The sequence below is a fragment of the Leuciscus leuciscus genome, assembly GCF_965113295.1.
Source record: "Leuciscus leuciscus genome assembly, chromosome: 19".
NCBI lineage: Eukaryota > Metazoa > Chordata > Actinopteri > Cypriniformes > Leuciscidae > Leuciscus > Leuciscus leuciscus.
In genome coordinates, this window is record NC_138743.1 from 13,108,379 (window position 1) to 13,129,110 (window position 20,732).

The 20,732-nt window shown below is 37.2% G+C and overlaps 1 protein-coding gene across 5 annotated transcripts; it reads right to left on the reverse strand.

Moving 5' to 3' along the window:
• Positions 1–2,456: 2,456 nt before the first annotated feature.
• ankef1a (ankyrin repeat and EF-hand domain containing 1a) lies at positions 2,457–20,116 on the reverse strand. Of its 5 annotated transcripts, none has more exons than XR_014200068.1 (11): positions 18,289–20,101; positions 17,672–17,871; positions 17,303–17,452; positions 17,050–17,173; positions 15,369–16,197; positions 14,701–14,927; positions 14,290–14,459; positions 13,405–13,545; positions 11,925–12,080; positions 2,747–5,319; positions 2,457–2,526 (listed from the first exon to the last, which is right to left on the reverse strand). XR_014200068.1 is itself a non-coding variant. In XM_082146568.1 (11 exons), coding segments are annotated over exons 1-10 (2,355 nt in total). In that variant the 5' UTR covers positions 20,021–20,116; the 3' UTR covers positions 2,574–5,319; positions 11,925–11,927. The 5 variants fall into 5 exon arrangements, 4 of the variants coding, with proteins under 4 accessions (XP_082002694.1, XP_082002695.1, XP_082002693.1 ...); XM_082146568.1 differs by lacking the exon at positions 2,457–2,526 and having other exon boundaries at positions 2,574–5,319; positions 18,289–18,647; positions 20,019–20,116; XM_082146569.1 differs by lacking the exon at positions 2,457–2,526 and having other exon boundaries at positions 2,574–5,319; positions 18,289–18,647; positions 19,964–20,099.
• Positions 20,117–20,732: the final 616 nt, after the last annotated feature.

Sequence of the window (20,732 nt, forward strand, 5' to 3'; positions counted from 1 at the left end):
TAATTTGGTCTGAGTATCACTCACATAACTTTTTTTTTTTTTGTCTGTTGAGAACAATGGGAATGTTTTACCTTCTGAATGTGTGGCATTTTCTCTCTCTCTCTGAATTTGTAATTTTTGTTGACTTTAGCATAGTTTATTTTACGTTTAATCGATCAATTAGAAGTCATTTAAAATAGTTGACCATTTAAATATGTTAAGCAGACAGCTAAGATTAAAATTGTGCACGTTAGACTGCATGTCACTATTGCAAGCTCCAGAGACAGAGGATACTCTCAATCTCAGCCATTGGTCAAAAGTGCAGATCTTGCAAGCCAATCAGGAAAGGGATTTTCACCTATTCTTATTTTGCTCCACTCAGAGTAACATGCAATGAGGTAAAAAACAAAGATGTATATATATTTTACTTACTTTCTTAAATTCCCACTGTATGAGTTTAAACTGACTTATGTCAGGAAGTCATGTGACAACAGCTCATCATGCTCATTAGGGAAACCCCTCTGGAGAACATTGGGAAACCAGCAGGACAAACTGTTACAGCAAAAACACCTAAAAACTGGAAGAATGACTTGCAAAAGCTGAAGTAGGTGCTCTTGAAATAAGTTGGACAGATGTCATATTTTTAGTGTTCATAATTCATTCAGTTTGTTTACAGGTATGTCACCGTGAGTATTTCCTGCAGATTCCACAAGGCCACAAGAATTACAGAGATTTGATCTATTTTAATACAGTTTAAACTCAACTATATAAAAGTTTTATGTGATATGTACCCCCTTAATAGCCTTAGTTTTCTCATCATCTCAGTATGCTATTACTGGGTAACGGAGGGAGAATATATTAGTACAATAAATGTTTTGTGAAGATTTAATGGTAATTTTATTTGTAAAATAAAAATTATTAATAATAATATTCATAAATGTATCAAATATGTTATTATACACCGGTAGGTCCCAAATAAATATTGAGTTACTTTCTCTTCCAATCAAAGACAGTTTAAAGTCAGTTGCTTGTCGTGGAATATAACTTGAAACAAAGCAGATCTTGCTCTTTTTTTGTAATGTTAAGATTAAAGCGAATCTTAAAAAAAAGTCTTGCTGAATCTTTGAAGCCTTTGAAGGGTTTTTTTTTTTTAATCTGTAGCATTTGACTTTGTTGCGTTTTTTGCACCATTGGAACAGAGGCAGTAAGAAAAGAATTAGTAGTTGCAATATCAACTCTCTTTGACTAGACCTTGCTCTCTTACACGTCACTCACAGACTCATTTCCCCCTTAATTAAACCAGAGAGAGGAGAGTGAGAGCACAGAGGGAGCTGGGTAAGGGGGTGCTGACAGAGATAAAGAGAAAAAGTTGGGGTTGGAGCGGGTGGGTGTAGATCAGAACACGAGAGGGGGATGGAGGGAGAGAACAGGCCAGGGAGAGGATGAAAGTGAGAGAATGAGGAGAAGAGCTGTTGAAGGGAGGGGGAGCACGCTTCGGCAATGGATTCGACCAGTGACTCAGCAGTCTAAAAACATGTTTATTCTCTGCTGCTACAAAGGAATCCTTTCAAATATGACTCGGAGGAATGTGAAAATCTCAGCATCGATACATCAACTGTAGTTATTTGACTTGATGATCTGACTGTATTGTTTTTTTTAAATCTCTTGTTTGCATGTGGTGTTTGGTCAGTCAGCTTCATCTTAAAATAGTGCAGTGTAGTGCACTGACCCTTGATAAAAATAAATTCACTATTAAACAATTAGCCATTAGGCAATATTAGAGTGAATTTATTTTTATTAAGGATCAGTACATTACAGTGCACAGCTACTTCCTAAAAATAAATAAAAGGAGATAAAATATTAGATTATTTAAAAATAAATAAATAAATGAGAAGGATAGAAACTGCGATATGAGAGAAGTGAATCTAGCACATCTATTTTGGCAATATGTGTGATATAAAGTTTTAGTGGCAATTATCCCAAAAATTTGGGCTGCAGGATGCGGATATTGACCAATCAGAATCAAGTATTCTAGAGAGATGTGTGTTATGTAAAATGGATTGTTCCAGTCCTGGATTCTAATTTGTCAATTCAGCATTCTATCCCTGCAAAAATCAATGATATAGTAGCATATTTGTTTTCCATATCAGTTTTGCCTTGATTTTCATGACATTTCTTAAGTCTCATCTCAACTATTAAGTAATTTCTAACAAATTATTCTTTAAGCATTATATAATGTAGTATTAGATAATGTTCTTAAACATGATACTTATTTATACTTATACATGAGTACTTATTGTCAATTGTTACTGAGGAAATCCAGCTTTTTATTCCTTTTTATAAATGTTTGTTTACCATATTAGTTTTGCCTTGCATTTTCATGACATTTCTTAAGTCTCATCTCAACTATTAAGTCATTTCTAACAAATTATTCTTTAAGCATTATATAATGTAGTATTAGATAATGTTCTTAAACATGATACTTATTTATACTTATACATGAGTACTTATTGTCAATTGTTACTGAGGAAATCCAGCTTTTTATTCCTTTTTATAAATGTTTGTTTACCATATTAGTTTTGCCTTGCATTTTCATGACATTTCTTAAGTCTCATCTCAACTATTAAGTCATTTCTAACAAATTATTCTTTAAGCATTATATAATGTAGTATTAGATAATGTTCTTAAACATGATATTTATTTATACTTATACTAATACATGAGTACTTATTGTCAATTGTTACTGAGGAAATCCAGCTTTTTATACCTGGGTTGGCTAAGAGTTCGAAAATCCTGCACTAACTAAACACTGTTCCCCACAGAATTGTTTTAGATCTTCTGTTTTACCACGATTTATCCCTACTTTTGTTTTATTTCCCCATGCATTTTCTAATCTGGTGACTTGTTTTCATTTTGAATTTATACAAAAGTTTGCTTTGGCTGCCTTGTCACTCCAGCAGACAATATTGTTCTAGCTGCTCATTACATCCAGTCTCCTTTGCCCTAGACTTGCATGACCTATTTTCCACAGAGGTTCATTCAGATTTCTCTCTAGTTGCTCCTCTGAGCCCTGTAGAGAGAAAATGCCAGACTGCAAGCTTGATAATTCGGGAAAGTGACATTCAGTCTGATAATTGATGAGCGGCTAGATTTGAGAAGGGTGGCAATGTTGATAAGTGTGTGACTGAGGGTCTCAAATGCACTGATGCAGATATATGTCAGAAGAAATATTGATCCGTATTGATCTGAGCTTTATAAGGGACTGTAGTTTCATCTCACCCTTTCATTCAATCCAAACAAGAATGGGTAATTAAAATTAAAAATACAAGATTGTTATCAAAAATATGTATTAATATGCTTGGACAATCACCAAAATGCACAAGACTAGTATCAAAGCACCTTCATTTATGCCTGCTGTCATTCTCTTTCTGAGTGTTGTGGGGGCAGGAAAGGGTCACATTGATCCCCTGGGCACTGAGGCAGCATGCTTTAGCACTGAGGTCAAAGGTTAAGTACTACCTAAATTGATTTGATCCAAAGTCATGTAACATCAATATGTATTTATGTATATGTACGAGGGTGTAAGCACAGTGGAGTCTTGAGTAGACTTAGAATGTTTCATTCTTGCCAGGATGATAGTGTAGACTAGAGAATAGCTTTGAACACGCCATGTGTGCATTAGGCTGGAATGTGATATCCCTTCTAGCCAATTAACAGGACGTCTAATACTTTTGCCAATTGAATGTGTGCACTTCCTCTTTCCAGAAAAAATAAATAAATAAATCAACTCACCGGAAATAGTTTTCTCCCACTCTGATTAACAAATTTAATGTATTCAATATGGGCAGAAATAAAGACCTGAGAGACTTTTATAAGAGCCAAATTGTTATGACAAGGCAACTGGATCAAAGTACCTCTGAAATGAGAAGGATTGTGGGGCAGCAGTGACGATTATTTACCAACAGTGGTCTGAAGAGGGACAAACCACAAATCGGTGACAAGGTGTTGGGCGCCCAAGTCTTATCAATGCACGAAGGCAACGAAGGCTATCCCGTCTGAGCCAACAAAAGGTCTACAGTGGCACAAGTCACACAAATTTTTAATGATGTTATGGGAGGAATGTGTCACAACACAAAGTGCATCACACGTATGCGTATGGGGCTGTATATCCGCAGAGGCGTAGACCAATCAGAGTGCCAGTGATGACCCCTGTCCACCATTGAAAGCGACTCGGAACTGGACCTTTAAGCAGTGGAAGAAGGCCGTCTAGTCCGACGAGTCCCATTTTCTTTTACATCACGTGGATGGCTGTGTACTTGTGCACCGTTTGACAAGCCGGTGGAGAAAGTTTGAAGCTCTGGGCAATGTTCTGCTGGGAAACCCTGGGTCCGGCCATTCATGTGGACGTAAATTTGACAGGCACCACCTACCTAAAACAGACCAGGTATCTTCATGACATGTTTCGATTTTTACAGGAAAAAATACTAATTAAGTCAATGATTTTTGCAGTTATGCACTTGCTCATTTGCATCATGGGAAGAACTGTGGAACAGCTGAGATGCTCTTACTGCATGACTACATCTGATGTGTCCAGTGAGCAGACGTAATGACCACACTCTCAAAACAAGGACTCATGAGGACATATACACAGTGTTAGACCATGCAGACTTGCATCTTGCTACAGCATGAAAGTTTTCAGTTGATTGCACTTTCTTTTTAGCGTCTATGTGTTATTGTTTGGAAAATAGATTGGAAGTGGGGCAGAGTTTTGCGAAAGATAACAGTCTTTCGGGGTTCGTACACATAACTGCTCTGTCTTTCGCTCATTCTCTTTTTCTCCCTCTCCGCTGTGAGTAGTGCAGTGTTCTGGTTGGTGAGGCAAACCTGCCTGTTTGTGATCATTATCATTTCAGGCTTAGTTGGAGACATCAGCAGAATCCAGATAATGGTGAACGAGTGTGTGTGATGGATTTAAGGGAAGACTAGTGTAACAATACTTAAGCTTCATAGATGGAACAACAGATTAGTCCTTGATGCCTTAACCTGGATGTTGCCATGGAAACATGGGGGTTTTCTCCTCCCCACTCGTCACCTGCAGCTTCATTTTTTTTTTCTGCAGAGATGCTCACGTTCATGTAGAAAACGTGTGAAGAGGTGAAAGCGGATGTCCTCAAGCCGCGTTGTGTCATAATTTGCATGAATTTGATGAACGATGCTTCAATTCACTCGTGACGCTTCCCTTCCTGCTGCATGAAGATGTAGAGCAGCGATTCCCAACCAAGAGTACTGAAGCAGGTTCCAGGGAGTACATGGAAAGATTGTGATGTTGCTTTGTAAAACCTGTAAAAAAGAAAGTTAAGAAAAAAATTAAGGCTGTCAAAATGTAAAAATAATAAATTGCTATTATTTTTAGTGAATGCCTTAACACATTCAGTTTTTTTAAGAAATACAAAATTAGCTAAATGGAAAAATGTTCAATTACTTTTAAATATTATAAGAAATTTCAGGGTCATGACTTTTTAAAAAGAGGTTTAATTCCCATTTGATTATGGCATTGTAATGATTGTATTTTGCCATATAAATAACTTTTTACCTGAAGTTTATTTTTTAAACAAAGTGAAATATCATGTTGATTATAGCTCATACATTAACCCACTTTACAGTTTTACTCCCAAGGGTCCTTAAGTGTGTATCCCAGTACAAGGTTCCCAGTTTATTTCGAATCTGACATAACTGTAAAATGACTCGTGGTTTCAGTGAAGGAGTCAGTTGTGAACTCTTTTGGTTTATTTGTGAATAAAAGCATCATATAAAGTGATTGCGTCTTATCAGAAACTAAACTAAATCGCTCAATTCAAATGGATTAGTCTCACGATCTCTTTATGAACTTTTTGAAGCGTCAAAGTGGTAGTTACATAGCTATCAATGGAGGGACAGAAAGCTCTCAGATTTCATCAAAAATATCTTAATTTGTGAACGAAAGTATTGAGGGCGAGTAATTTTCATATTTGGGTGAACTGACCCTTTAAAATAACTTATTTTCTTATTGTGAAGGTCATGTCGTGTCGCATCCAGACGCTGCTCAACCCCAGTGCGTTAGACTACAACACAATCGTACATTAGTAATATTATCACTGAAGGGTTCATAAAAATAGCTTTTTCAGACTGCTGGAATGGCAAAAAGACAATCAGCATCACTGATTATAATGGGTTCTATTGTCTTTTTTTCTGCATCGTGCCACTCTCGTGCGGCTTAAACACGGTGTACGACTATAGAGCATCAGGACCTGGACCCAGACTGTCATGTCTGGTGCCTGCAACACACACAGTATCTCTTGCAGACCTGATGCAGCATTTTTTTGCCATGGCGTTAATGGCAGATCTTACCCTTAAGGGCCGCTCAAAGGGAAACTAGTACCTCAGTGCCTCCTGCCGCTTAATGAACTGCAGCCTCCAGCTATGCAAGTGTGTGCGTGTGTTTTTTATGTGGCTTTGTTTGTGCCCAGAGGTGGAACACCAGACGCCTCCACTGCAGTGAAAATGAAACTGCTCAGCACTGAAACCGTGACCCACTCCAGAAAAACCAGATCGATGGAGTGCAGAGCAGATCTCTGCCAGCTTCACCCTGCTGGCTCCGCATTGCTAAGCCTCACGCTCTCATCCTCGGAACCCTGTCACTGAAATATTGGCACTTACTCCAACACTGCATGCTGCTCAACCCCAGTGCGTTAGACCTGACTACAACACAATCATACATTAGTGATATTATCACTGGAGGGTTCATAAAAATTGCTTTTTCAGACTGCTGGAATGGCAACAAGACAATATCATTTCTTTCCTCACAGCATCTGGTAGTGAGATTAAAGATTAATGTCTGCCTGGGCATTCTCAAGAGTGCTCTTGCATATGCCTGATTCAAATGCTAAATGACCACTGTGGTGATTAAATTACTCATCATATTACTGGGTCTTCACTGGCATTGGTTTCAAGACTATTTCTTGTCAATTTTAAAACCGATGAAAGTAACCTGGCTGAAAAAATTGTGTCTGCATCTGTATTGTTTGTTGTCAAGTTCCCCTGGCTGGGTACCAAAATAAACCAAGGACAGCAAGTATAAGATGGTTGGGAAGGCAAAGGGGCTGCTACAAAGAATGGAAGCCAAATGCAAATGGTAATTGCAGAAAACTGCTCAACAGCAAGATACTTGAACTTCTGCCATCAGCTTCTATCGACTGAAATTGTACACCAACTCCTTGGGAAAAGAATTTGAGTGAGGAACTCGAACCAAAATAATCCTTCACTCTACAACAACAGCAACTGTATTTAAGGCTGCTGGTAGGAAAATCTCACTGAACATCAGAGAAAGAAAAAGAGAATTGTTTTGGAAATAACTTGAAAGAAAAATATCACTTTTAGAGATACCGCTGTGCCTAACATTTTATCTAGGTTGAGGCATATATGTGCAATATTGTTCAAAGATTTGGGGTCAGTAAGATTATTAAACTTATAAGCTCTATTAAGATTAAGCGCTTTTATTCAGCAAGGATGGATGATATTAAAGACATTTATGATGTTACAAAAGATTTCAATTTCAAATAATCATTGTTCTTTTGAACTTTCTATTCATCAATGAATGATGAATAAATGTGTCAGGATTTACACACAAAAAATGTAAGCAGCACAATATTTTTTTATTCGCTACTTTGTAATGATATGGATTTTCTGTCCAAATATCTTGAATTTTGTTTTTCTGTCCATATATAGTAGCACTATTTTAAGTGCTTCACATAGGAGGTTGTAAACAACTCCACATTCCTCCACCTTACAAGAATTACCCAAATAAAACAGTGATGACCTGTTTTATTGTGACTGACAGACTCTACCCTTCACCAGTATGTGTAAGAAAGTTGCTGTATATGGGCATCCGGGGAATTATTACGACAAAACGTTCACATCGTATTCGGCAGACCTCATAAAACCCTGATTCACAGGTCATATGATATTGTACAACACTAATACCTATGTTTATATGTCTATTCTGTGTCTACTCAAGTGTATGCAGATGCCCAGTCTCTGAACTGAGAATGATGGGTCTGCAGGAGGGTCTTAACTCTCAGTCAGGACAGAGCCAGTCGGCTGTGCTGAGATCAGCGGCCCCTGGTAGTGGGGCAGAGCTGTGACAGGCACTGAATAAAACACAAACAAACACAGCTCAGGCCAAGCCTGGCCAGCAGAGTACTCCGTCTCCCCTTGGTCCCAGGAGGAACAAGAATGCTGAGTAAGCTCCGTGTGGGGGTGTGTATGAGTAGAAACACTGCAGTGCTGCAAGGAAAGACTTTCAACCCCGAAAACAAGGCATATCATTTCGGCTGGAGCAAAACAAAGTCTTAGCACAGCTCTACATGACCAGATTAACAAAAGTAAAACACAGATTATTGGTTAAAAAAAATCTTTGTAATAATTCATTTTTTTTAAGTGTCTTACGTTTACCAATGCTGCATTTATTGATAAAAAAAAAAAAACAGTAATATTGTGAAATATTATTAGTTTAAAAGACCTGTTTTCTATTTGATTATATCTAAAAATATTTAAATATTTAAGATTTATTCCTGTGATGGCAAAACTGAAGTTTCAGCATCATTACTGTAGTCTTCAGTGTCACAAGATCGTTACAAATTCATTTTAATATGCTGATTTGCTGCTCAATTGATTATCAATTATCATTGGTGCTCAATTATTAATAGGGTTCTTATCAATGTTGCAAACTGTTTTTGCTGCTTAATATTTATGTGGAAATCGAAATAAATTTTTTTTAGGATTCTTTGATGAATAGAAAATTTAAAAGAACAGCATTAAAAAAGAAATCACTTATTTTGATCAATTTACTGCCCCCTTGCTGAATTAAAAGTATTAATTTCAACAAAAAAAAAAAAAAGTGTACTTAACCTACATTTTTTTAATGGTTGTTTATCATGGTTTCCACAAAAATATGAAGCAGCACAACGGATTTCAACATGGATAATAATAAGAAACGTTTCTTGAGCACCAAATCAGCATATCAGAATGATTTCTGAAGGATCATTTGACACTGAAGACTGGAGTAATGATGCTGAAAATTCAGCTTTAGCGCAGAAATAACTTGGATTTTAAAATATATTAAAATAGACAACAGTTAATATGTAATAATATTTCACTGTATTTTTGATCATATGAATGCAGCTTTGGTCAAGCATAAGACACACAAAAAACATATTTTTTTTTAATTATGACAAATTCTATTAAATACAACAATGAACAAAGTATTAAGATAAGAAAAACAAGTGAGATTACTCGACATGCACGCATAAAAAAAAATTTGCATGTGCGTGTGCTCATCACTCTTGAAAGATCTAGTTTACACTGAAGCCAAGAGCATTGATTTTATAAACAAAATGACTCCTCTATTTCCATCCCTCCATCCCTGACTCACCCCACACAGCTCTGTCGTTACCCACATCTACAGGGATGAATGTCACCGACGAGTTCACACTCAAACTATCGCTTTCATTCGCCCTGTCCTTCTCTCTCTCTGATGCACTAACTCTCCGAGCTGCCCCATATCTCTCTCTGCCACTCTCATGTTTGCTCTTTTGTTGTCTAGCATCTCTTTCTCAGCTTCTGAAACAAACGTAGTAAAAAAATAATAAAAAAGACTATTTAGAAATGCATGCACATAAAAAATACATATATGTCTCTCCAATGCTAGTTACAGTATCTAATAATTAACATAAATTCTCCATAATCTTATTGGATATCAAATGTATATGTAAAAACCTCATAGCTTCAGTAAAGCCTTGATTTATTGCTGTTGGTTTTAACCATTTATTTTGTTATGTAACCATGCCCAACAGATCTTGAAGGCATAGCAATCCTAATGATCGAATTCAGTGGTAAATGCTGGTATCAGCAGACGTGTGCATTTACTCAGATCCATGTCGTACAAACAAAAAACACTGTATCTTTGTTTTTCAGACGCCACTATTGACATTTTAAACAGATTTTACTCTGTGGTTACAGTAAAACATTGTGACGTTGATTTGATGTGGCTATTTATTTCTGTAATGCTGTAAGAATCCATTTCACTCACTATTGGTACATTTCTATTGGTTTAAACTAACAGAATACATCAGGGACTAAATCAGAGAGATTGTTTATGGAAAGAGACTTAAAATGGCAGCTAAGATACATTATATATGCAATCCATACCTGCACATTTTGAATGACCCTCATCCACATGTTATTTTAACTGAGATCAAATTACAACTCTGAATAATCACAATAGTTTTCAAAATGATTTTGCAGCACTGTGCTGAGCTTGTAACACAACAGCGCTTGAGGATCTCACAACAACAGCCATCCAAAACAGACACTATTCGTATGTGAACACTATTGCGCCATCTGTTGGCCAAACAGAGCAACCGTGCAATAAAAAGGACAGCCGAGTGGCGCATTTCCTTATACCAGAAAGAATCTAGAATCTACTCTGAAACCACTGCCATCTCAGTAACCTGTAAAGTACAGAAAATAAGAACAGCTTTTATTGGAAGTCATTCTACTAGTCACAGTTTCAATCACACATTTCCACTATGAATATATCAGACATGGTTAATCAGCAGATAATGTATTCTTATTAAAGCATGTGGATAGAATAGCTTGTTTTTTTTCTGAGATAAACAACATGAGGGGTTTTGCGCAGCGCTGCCTGTGGTGAAAGGCCTGAACTCAGCACGCCCGACAGACGCTGAGACATGGAGGAGACAAACTGCATGCCAGCACGTAGGCAGCAGCTCTCATCTCCTGCCTCTCCTAAACGCATAATCAGTCTTACTTAACGCACCTACTCCCTCTCTGAGGCGACAGAGAAACAGCCGTGAGACATGCAGTATTAATCCCTCAACTACAGCTTAAAACACACTGTATGTTAGAATGGTACCAAAACTAGAGTGCAGATGCCCATGCAAAGTTTGATGCTATGATGCCAAGGCATTTTGTCAGGTCATTGCTATCAGGTTGCTATGACCCCCAAGTCTCTATGATATTCTGGGGCCAGATTCACAAAACAATTAGTTTGCTCTAAAGATAAAACTGAATTCCTGAAAAGAAGGTTCTTAGAATAAGTTAGGTTAACATCCAACTTGACTTAAATCCCCAAAGGTAAGATGTTTAATGAATTTATTGAGCATTACAACATAACACTAGCTACTTGTAATACATATTACTATTACTAGGGATGTGCATGAGTACACTGAAGTGAAACACATTATTAAGTGTGAAGTGACTTTTTGGTAATCAAGTAACAATCAGTAACAACTCAACTGAAACAGGGACTTCTTTTTAAATTTTATAATTACAACATCATTTTCGACAGCATTCAGCACAAAATAAATTACACATAAAAAAAAAATGCAACGGCAAGTGCTGAGCTCCCATTTTAAGCCAGTTGTGACAAAGATAGTGTGTAATAATAATCATTTATTATGGTAATTTGCAGGCACTACAAAAAGATTAGTTGATTTGCAAGTCTTTGGCAAGAACCGGCATACAATCAGATAACAACAGATAACACCACACAATGCCTGTCATGTTCTTCTTAAGTAAAAAATAAGATGTTCTAAAGAAATTTTTAAATATCTTTTATCTTAAGAAATTTCTTGCCTTCTTCCTCAAGAAGATTGTCATGAGTCCAGCCCCTGGTCTCTAGAAGGGACAGGGATTATCTACAATCTATGTATTATCTACAATAACATTTATATACGTATTATATACATTTATTAGTTATTTTGTCCATTTTATTGTCTGCCAGGTAGAAATTGTTTGTCTGCTCCCTTAAAATTAAAAGGACATGCCAAAGATTATTATCCCTTCTGTTATTATCAGTACTGTTTTGATCTAAGACATGTTTTTACCTTTCAGTCGGTAAATTCAAACTCCACGGACTTCTTCTGAATGTTTTTATTGAATGGCATCTTGAAGTCATCAAAGTCCACCTCAAAACTGAAACGCTGCCTCCTCCTTGCCTTCTTCTCCATCAGCTCGCTTGTGGTCAGCTGATTTTTCCACGTCTACAACAAATAGCAGGAAAAAACAAATATCATAATCCACTGAAACTAAATGTGCTAATCTTTTGGCCACATGACATCTCATCCTTTCTTAAACTAGAAGTTTGTACGCACATGTTTATGTGTGAAACATATTATATTTTTTCATATATTATATTCTAAATTTAAGATAACATAAGAAAAACACTTTTTTTTTTTTTTTATCACAATCTTGGTGCTCTTATAAACAGCATATGTTTTAAATCATTTAAATAAGAATAATTAATGAACAAATTCTTGTATTTCAGAGCAACAAAAATAGGTTCTGCATACAATGCATCTGAAAATGTGTAGTTTTGGCCAATATAAAATGTGTATTTTTCAATGTTTTTGAGAATGGCATGCTTAGCATGGCTTTACTGAAAGTCCCCCTGTGGTGAAAACCAAGCTTTTAATGTTGTTTATATGTCTATGTGGTAGTGTTGTCAAAAGTACCGACTTACCGATCCCTAATTTATCCGCTGATAGACGCCTGCTTTCAAACACGCGTGAACACAATGGCCGATCAGAGGTGTTTAAGAATCCGTCCAACAGCGCTCAAAATGCTAGAGGGAAGTGCTGGTATCGTCACATTTAAAAAATGTCAAGTCGGTACTTTTGGCAACACTACTATGTGGTGATTTTAATATGCTTTAAGACAAACCATATTATGCTTTAAGTAAACCATGTGTACATTCATAAGTCAACACCATTGCTGAGTATTTTCTGCATTAAAAATGCAGTTTTACATCGCTGGTGTTTCTGACGTCACAAACTACCTTGTAACCAATCGCGTCAACGTGTGATCGTCAACGAGTGGCTCTCTGAGCTGGTGTGAGTTGAGGCAGGGCTAATTTGCATATTAATAGAACCGCGTATACGAAATGAGGCAAAGGGTGTAGAGTTACATTCAAACTATTTTAAGGCATGAAGAATTTTCTTCAAGGAATTTTTATTTTATTTTGGTGATCAAAGATGAGTTATAAGGGATACAATTGACTACAGGGGTACTTTAAAGATCTTGCTGCATGTGCTTTCATGCAAAATGTGAGTGTGAGGAAACATTTGCAAAGAAGAATGTATCTTTACTGTGAGAACAGCCCTTATATGGAGACATATCTATGTAGAATAATCCAGATTAATGAACGTAGAATGTGAAGTAGAATGAGAGTAAGAGCAAATGTATGTGCGCACAAACCTGTTTTTGCATGAAAACACTTGTTACTAGTACATGAGGCCCACTGTGCTGCTCACACAGGCCTAGCTCACATTTCTCTCTGTGCATACCTTTGTGTGGTGTCCAGCTTACCGTTCTTGGCACAAAACTGATGTCCAATTTGTTGAGCTTGCCGCTGGTGATCTGAGTGCTGTGCACGATAACACTGTCTTTCTTCATTGCTTTCTTGACTGCTGAGTTTGAGGAGGCTGTGGGAGTGGGAACGGTGCCCTGCTGAGAAGATAAAGCGCTAACACCGTAATCAAGACACAGTGGACGTGATGACACATTGACAATGGTGTGACTTTCAACAAAGGTTCAGCGGGGTTTCCCTGAGCACACTAACAGAGTCACAAAGCCGCCAGTGCCTTGTTGGGGGGTAATATGACTCGTCTGGACTCATTTACTTACTCTTTGCTTGGGTTTTCATTTTCATGTTTATGGCCAGATGGTTTTGATCACAGCTTAGATTTGAAATGACACAGCAATTTTAAAATGAATAGTAATTCTGACAAATATGTAGTGATTTTTTATTTTATTTCTACATGAGGATAAATACTGATATTGCAGTATAATGATATTGCAGTCTATAACTCCCAATTAGGGGACACTTCTGGTTGCAGAATAAATTAGTCATGGATTTAAAAAATGTGAATTGCACATCTGAAAGTGTTTGCTATTGTGTGATGCTGCATCTGCGCCATTGGTCAAGTTAAGTCAAGTCAAGTCACAATTATTTATATAGCACTTTAAACAATACAGATTGTTTTAAAGCAGCTTCACATTGATTCAATGCAAACAGGAAACAGTTGGTATTATCTTTAAAGTATATTAAAAAGGAAAAAATATTGCACTCATATACTCATAGTATATGTTTGAATAATGTAAGAATTGTCTATTTTGATTTCATGGTGACTTTAAATGAAGGTAGGAGTGTACAGTAGATATGCTGAATCACATACAGTACGCTTGCTCTACCTTTTCTTTTGTAGAGCTAGGGGTTGAGGCCGGCGTTGGTTTGCGGTGGACTTTGACTGGCTGTGGCTTCTTGTTGTCCTTAGGTCTGGGTAGCATATTAATCTTAGCCTGGATCAAATCCACCACTCTGAAATCTGCATAAGCGTGGGCAACGTCCAAGCAATTTTGCTCTGCAATTAAAAGATTGAAAGTTCCTGACTCAAATGACAGCAGTTGATAAATCTCAGAGATTTAATGCACTGTAAATCTGGGTGTTCATAAGAGCGCTCCAGCAAAGATGAGGTGGCATTGTGGGAATGACGTAGAAACAGTCTGCACTGGTTGCGAATGGTTATGAATTTGTTTCAATAGATTTATGTTCCATCAGGTGTAGTTGTAAAATAACTGTCCTTCCTAGAAAGTGGACTGTACCTGTCTTTTTTACTGCATTGATCTTTGCCCCAGCTTTGATGAGGTACTCCACACAGGACGGCCTACAGCTCTCGATGGCTCTCATTAGGGGAGTGGCTCCATTGAGAGTGGGCGGGTCCACAGAAGCTCCCGCCTCCAGCAGCAACTGTATAATGTCCAGCTGTCCTGCATGACAGGCATGGTGCAGAGGAGTCCAGTTGAACTGATCGCATGCATTCATGTCAGCCCTGTAATGAGATTATCATGTGTGTATAATTTTTCATATATATATAATATACATATGCCAATGTAAATATACTTTCATTTATTCCTTAAAGGGATAGTCCACCCAAAAAAATCTGTCATTTACTCACCCTCATTTATTCCAAACCTGTATGACTTTCTTTCTTCTGTTGAACATGAAAGAAGATATTTTGAAGAATGTTGGTAACCAACAGTTTCTGTTCCCATTGACTTCAATTTTATTTTTTGTCCATACAATGGAAAACGAATGGGGAAACAAAACTGTTTGTTTACCAACATGCTCCAAAGTATCTTTTTTTATGTTCTGCAGAAAAAGAAATGCAGCAGGTTTGGAATGACATGAGGGTGAATTATGACAGAATTTTAATTTTTGGGTGGACTACTGTATCCTTTTAAGTCAACACTTAAAAGTTCATAAGTCTTACCCATTATCAAGAAGGAACTTTGCCACTTCAAAGTTCCCACTTGAACATGCAGCCATGAGTGGTGTCTTGTAGAACCGATCTTTCACATCTACTGGAACCTTTTGGATGAGTGCTAACCTAAGAGACTCAATATCTCCTGTTTTAGCACAGTAGTTCATGTTTATGTATATCTTTTCGGGCTCATCGATGTACCACGTTGTATCATCTTCGATAGGATGTACTGGTCGATGGTCCCGGTCATATCTGTGGGTATCTGTAAAATGTTGGTAGCTTTCAATCATAAAATGCGGTGGCCCACCATCATCACGGCGATGCAAGAGATCAGGTGGGACAGTGCAGATGGGCATGGGTAGATTGAACTTATTCTTTTTGGTCTTTCCTGACTTGGTTGCTTTCTTCTTCTTAGGCCCATAAGATGCCATAACATATATCTTTGGAAGATATTTGAGACCTCTTAGAAAGTCATTTATATTTATGAAGCCCTCTCTTCTCTTATCGAGAGCAAGCAGAAGAGTATGAATTTGGTTTTCATCTAGAGGAGCGTGAAGTTCCTGAAGAACAGACACAAACGTCTCCCTGGACACCACCTCTATTCCCATGATGCCGTCTGATGCAGACTCGAAAGCACTTCTTAGCGCATTCTCGTTTTCATGAGACCAGTCGTGAAGTGTCAGAGCCCATGGTTCATTTGTGCCGCCCATCCCTTTTGAGATCTTTCCATGTAGTCGTTCAGCCTTCTTAAGCTCTTTTACAGTGGCTTTGTGGCCACAGTCCTTAGCAATCTGACGAGGAAGCAGACCTTCTTGGTTCTTCAATTTAGGATTGCCTCCTGAAGTAAGAATAAAGGTGTGAAATATCATATTATAAAGTTCAGCATGTTCCACATCAAGAAGCATGATTGCTTTTATAGTAGGGCTGCATGATTTTGTGAAAAAATTTGTGGTTGCAATTTTAAAGCCCTTTTTTTTTTCAGGGCTGCACAATTTATTATAAATATTACTAAATGAAAATATGAAACTATACAAAATATTGCTACTGTAATACTATTGTAATATTTCACTGTAAAATAAAAAAATCAAGTATTTAGAAAAAAATAATATATAATAATAATAATAACAAATATATTTTATAGTACAACTGTAGAATTACAGAACTGCTATTTATGGTTGAAAATTTCTTCATTTTCAAACATTAAACCACCAAGCTTTAAATTTGGAAGAAAACAGCAGGGGGACCTTACAGTTACGGAGAAACATTTAACGCAAAACGTGCCAGTCTGAGACACTAAAAAACACTGGATCATGAGCTGCTCATACACAAAACCACACAGTGCCTCGCTTCACTCAGAAACATGATCTGCATATTTATTACTTTAAATCATAGCCTTTGTGCCTGTTAATATGGCTAAGCCATATCACGATTGTATGGCTGTATGCTTTTTTTTATCCAGTCTTTATCTCAGGAAAACAGAGCAAAAAATACTGATTACTCATCCTGCACTGCACATCCTATTCTATCCAATCAAGTTGAATGAAAGGAAAATAAAGGTTCCTTATGAATTAAAAGGAATCAGTAAAGAAAATATGGAAAATAATCACAAAATGCAATGAATTATAAGCAGCCTTCTCCCCTGGTTTAATGATTTTGTCTTATAGTTTTGACTTAGAATGAATTGATTTACCTCTTTGAGCTAGAAACCTGCAGCAATCTGTGTAGCCACCAGAGGCAGCAAAGTGTAGCGGTGTATCCCCCTCTGTTGTTACCACTCCAAAATCTGCTGCATATGCAGACAGCACCTTAATGATCTGGAAATAGCATAACTAGAATTAACACATAGAACACATTAACAATCATAATCACTGGGAGAAATACATAGGCTTATATCCGTTTTATCACTTTTTATATAATAGAAGAATACAACAATTGAAACTCACTTCAAAGAAGCCTTTTTCCGCCGCAAAGTGAGCTGAGTGGAATCGCTTTTTATCCAGAGCATTGACGTTTCCTCCTTTCTTGAGGATGGCTCTCACTAGATCTATTGCTCCCGCTCTGGTGGCCTCCATCAGAGCTGTCAAACCGGTTTTCTGGGATATCACACACACAAAATCGATCTACCAACACCAGTCAACAGAGCTAGGAGGCCTACATGTTATTCTGTGTAGTCAATGTAATACCTTTGTGTATGAACAAATGGTTTGGAATTTAAATTACATGCCTGCGAATATCAGAAGGTTGGTTTGTTTGAATCCAGCTCAGGGAAAGAGGATTCAAATATCATTATCAATTACACAACATTTGCATACTTGATTTGTAGCATTGGGGTCTGCTCCTCTCTCTAGGATACTGAGACACATTCCCTCACAGTCCTGAGCTTGCTCACAGGCCAGCAGGAACACTGGCATCCCAGTTTCTGAAACATTGTTGACATCTGCATTGCCTTTTAAGGCCACCTGAAGGCAGCGCATGTGCCTTTTGGTGGGGTGGATGCAGTAGAAGAGCAAGCCTGGGAGAGAAGCCAGAGTAAGGATTACTCAGATCGGTTTACACACTAACTGGTCGTGCCCTGATCTGTAATTAGATAGACTGCATACAGTAAATCTCCATAACTGGCATGATGATGCCAGCCATTGATGATCTCTGTTCACTATGTGGCTGCTGTCAAATTGGCTTATGAAGAATTATTTCTTGTGGGGTAAGCGTCATTAATATCTAACCCTTGAGAGAAAGTGAGCTATTGTATATTGATAAATAAAATGATTTTGTATTCACCGATAAAGTTTATACAGTTCATTGATGTTCACTAATTATTTACCCTGCCACTGACCAAAGCTTTTAAAAGTTGCGTGCATATTTTTTGTAATGGATAAAAAGTAGCAGTTAATATATAACTATATTATAAAATAAAATAATTAAAAGTTACCTTTCCCATCTTTGTCGACAAGTTTCATGTCTGCATTCTTCTTGGCCAGTAGAGACACAATACCATCATATCCGAGCTCTGCGGCCAGCATCAGCGGTGTCCGCCCCCTCCTGTCCTGCACATCTGGACGGGCACCCTGAGCTACGAGGAACTCCAGCATGTCGGGATTGTTGGCCACTGATACCAGGTGCAGGACGCCGTACCCCTCGCGTGGCTCGGTGAGATTGATGAGGTCATCAACACCCATGCTGATTAATTTCTCTATGTACGGCTTTTCTCCATCCTGGACGCACTGAAGCAGCCGGTAGATCTGCAAAACTTCAAGCCTTCCCTTGGCCGGGTTGCAAGACATTTTGAACCTGAAAATATTATATGTATGGTATGGTAGCATTTGCATATTTTTTTCTATTTTCTTTGTGTTTTGATCTATTTGAATGTGTAACTTAAATAAATGCATACATTTTTATCAAAGTGCAATAAAACATGTAAGAATTTGATCGAGTAGTCTATTACATACTTTTTCATATTTACTTTTTATTTTACATAAACTTACATGTTTTGGCATCCAATACAATAGATTTGTTTGAAAATATTGATTTATAAAGAAAACAGATGTGTTTCTAATTCGAGTATTAGGCTTGGGTGGTAATACGGTAATATGGTATACCGAGGGGTCTTAAAAAAACAACGGTATCAGTTTCAATACCATCATTTAAAAAAAATGCAATGCACTTATAGTATGTGAATTGTTGTGTAGTCCACTGGTAGTGTACATAGGAATTTACTTATAATCTATTTAAAGTACAGTTAAAGGTAAAAAATTACCATGGTAGTATAAAGTGCAACAAATGATATATAAATAGTAAACTATAAGAATAATAAGTTCACTTAAAGATAACTTACAAGTATACTTGCAGTATAAAACTACTAAACTAGTAGGCTAGTTTACAAAGAGTTTACTTCAAAGTGTACTTTCATAAACTAAAAAGTGTTAGACTAGTAAACTGTCACTATATCTATAAGTTCACTTGTAGTATAATTGCAGTACAAACGAAAAAACTGAATTGTTAAACTAGTTGTGTACTTAGTTTATAGTGTCACACTTAAAGTATACAAAAAATATATTTTCATACACTTAAAAAGTGGGCCAATTTAGTGGCAAGTAGTTTTGAAATAGTACACTTACAAGTAGAATTCTAGTACATTGATAATATTATACTTACTATACTTAAAATATACTTGAACTTTCCTTTATTGAACTTTATACTTGTTTGGGTATACACAGTCAAGGCGTTATGAAATGCCAAAAGTGATGACAAAAACTCAAATTTTCATTATGATGACTTGCCATATCACAGACCAAAACCCAAATACTGCGACCCCAAGTGTATAGTGGGCCCTTTAGCTGTCTTAATATTATGTAGGCTAGCCTACATGCTTTTTAATAACATAAGTTACACACTTCTATTTTTTTTTATATACAACTCACGTTGCACCATGAATATTTAGTAAAAACGATTGTATTTTTTCCAATTTTCCATCTTATATTTTGGGACCAAAATATATTTTCCCCTACTTTGCACCTTAGTTTTAATTAAAGAGTTTTTTTAGGCTAGCAACCATATAGCCTGTGTATATCGGATCCACAAGTCAAACAACATTTAGATTCCCTTACCTTTAGTCGATGTTTAAAATCAACAGTATAATGTTAAAATTATAATAAATGTTACATTGTTTCCAGGCACGTTGATCTGTGCTCGCTGTGTGTCTCTATGGTAACAGCACGCCGTGGCTCGTGAACTCTCGAAAAGCTTCTTCAAGAAGTAGCCTGGGGTGGTGGTGGCGCAATGGATAAGACACATGCCTTTGGTGTGAGAGACCCGGGTTCGAATCCACTGTGAGACACCAATGTGTCCCTGAGCAAGACACTTAACCCCTAGTTGCTCCAGAGGCGTGCGACCTCTGACATATATAGCAATTGTAAGTCGCTTCGGATAAAAGCGTCAGCTAAATGAATAAATGTAAATGTAAATGTAAATGTAGCCTAAATTCCGCCTCATTGTCCCCGCCTCTTTTTTATGTAGAAGCGGCCTCAGCAGGTAGAATTACCGCACTTTTACAGTAGCACCTGACCGGGGTTGAGTTGCCTGACGAGGAACGGCCTATCAGATTTCATGGCAATTTGTTCAAGCGTGTGAGTAACTTTTTGAATGAGTGACAGTAAGTGACATCTATCACAAAGAGAGGCTTCCTCGCGCCATGCTCATATGGGATATGATTCTCTCACCATGAAGTCAAAGTCATGCATAATTTAAAATGTTATCACTTCTACCAGCACGCACGCAATTCTTCTCAGGAAGATGGTAGGGTTCAATAGGAAAACTTGGGGAAGATTTAAAATGGTCCACTAGAGGGCGCTAACTTTATATAAATAAGTGGAGTGG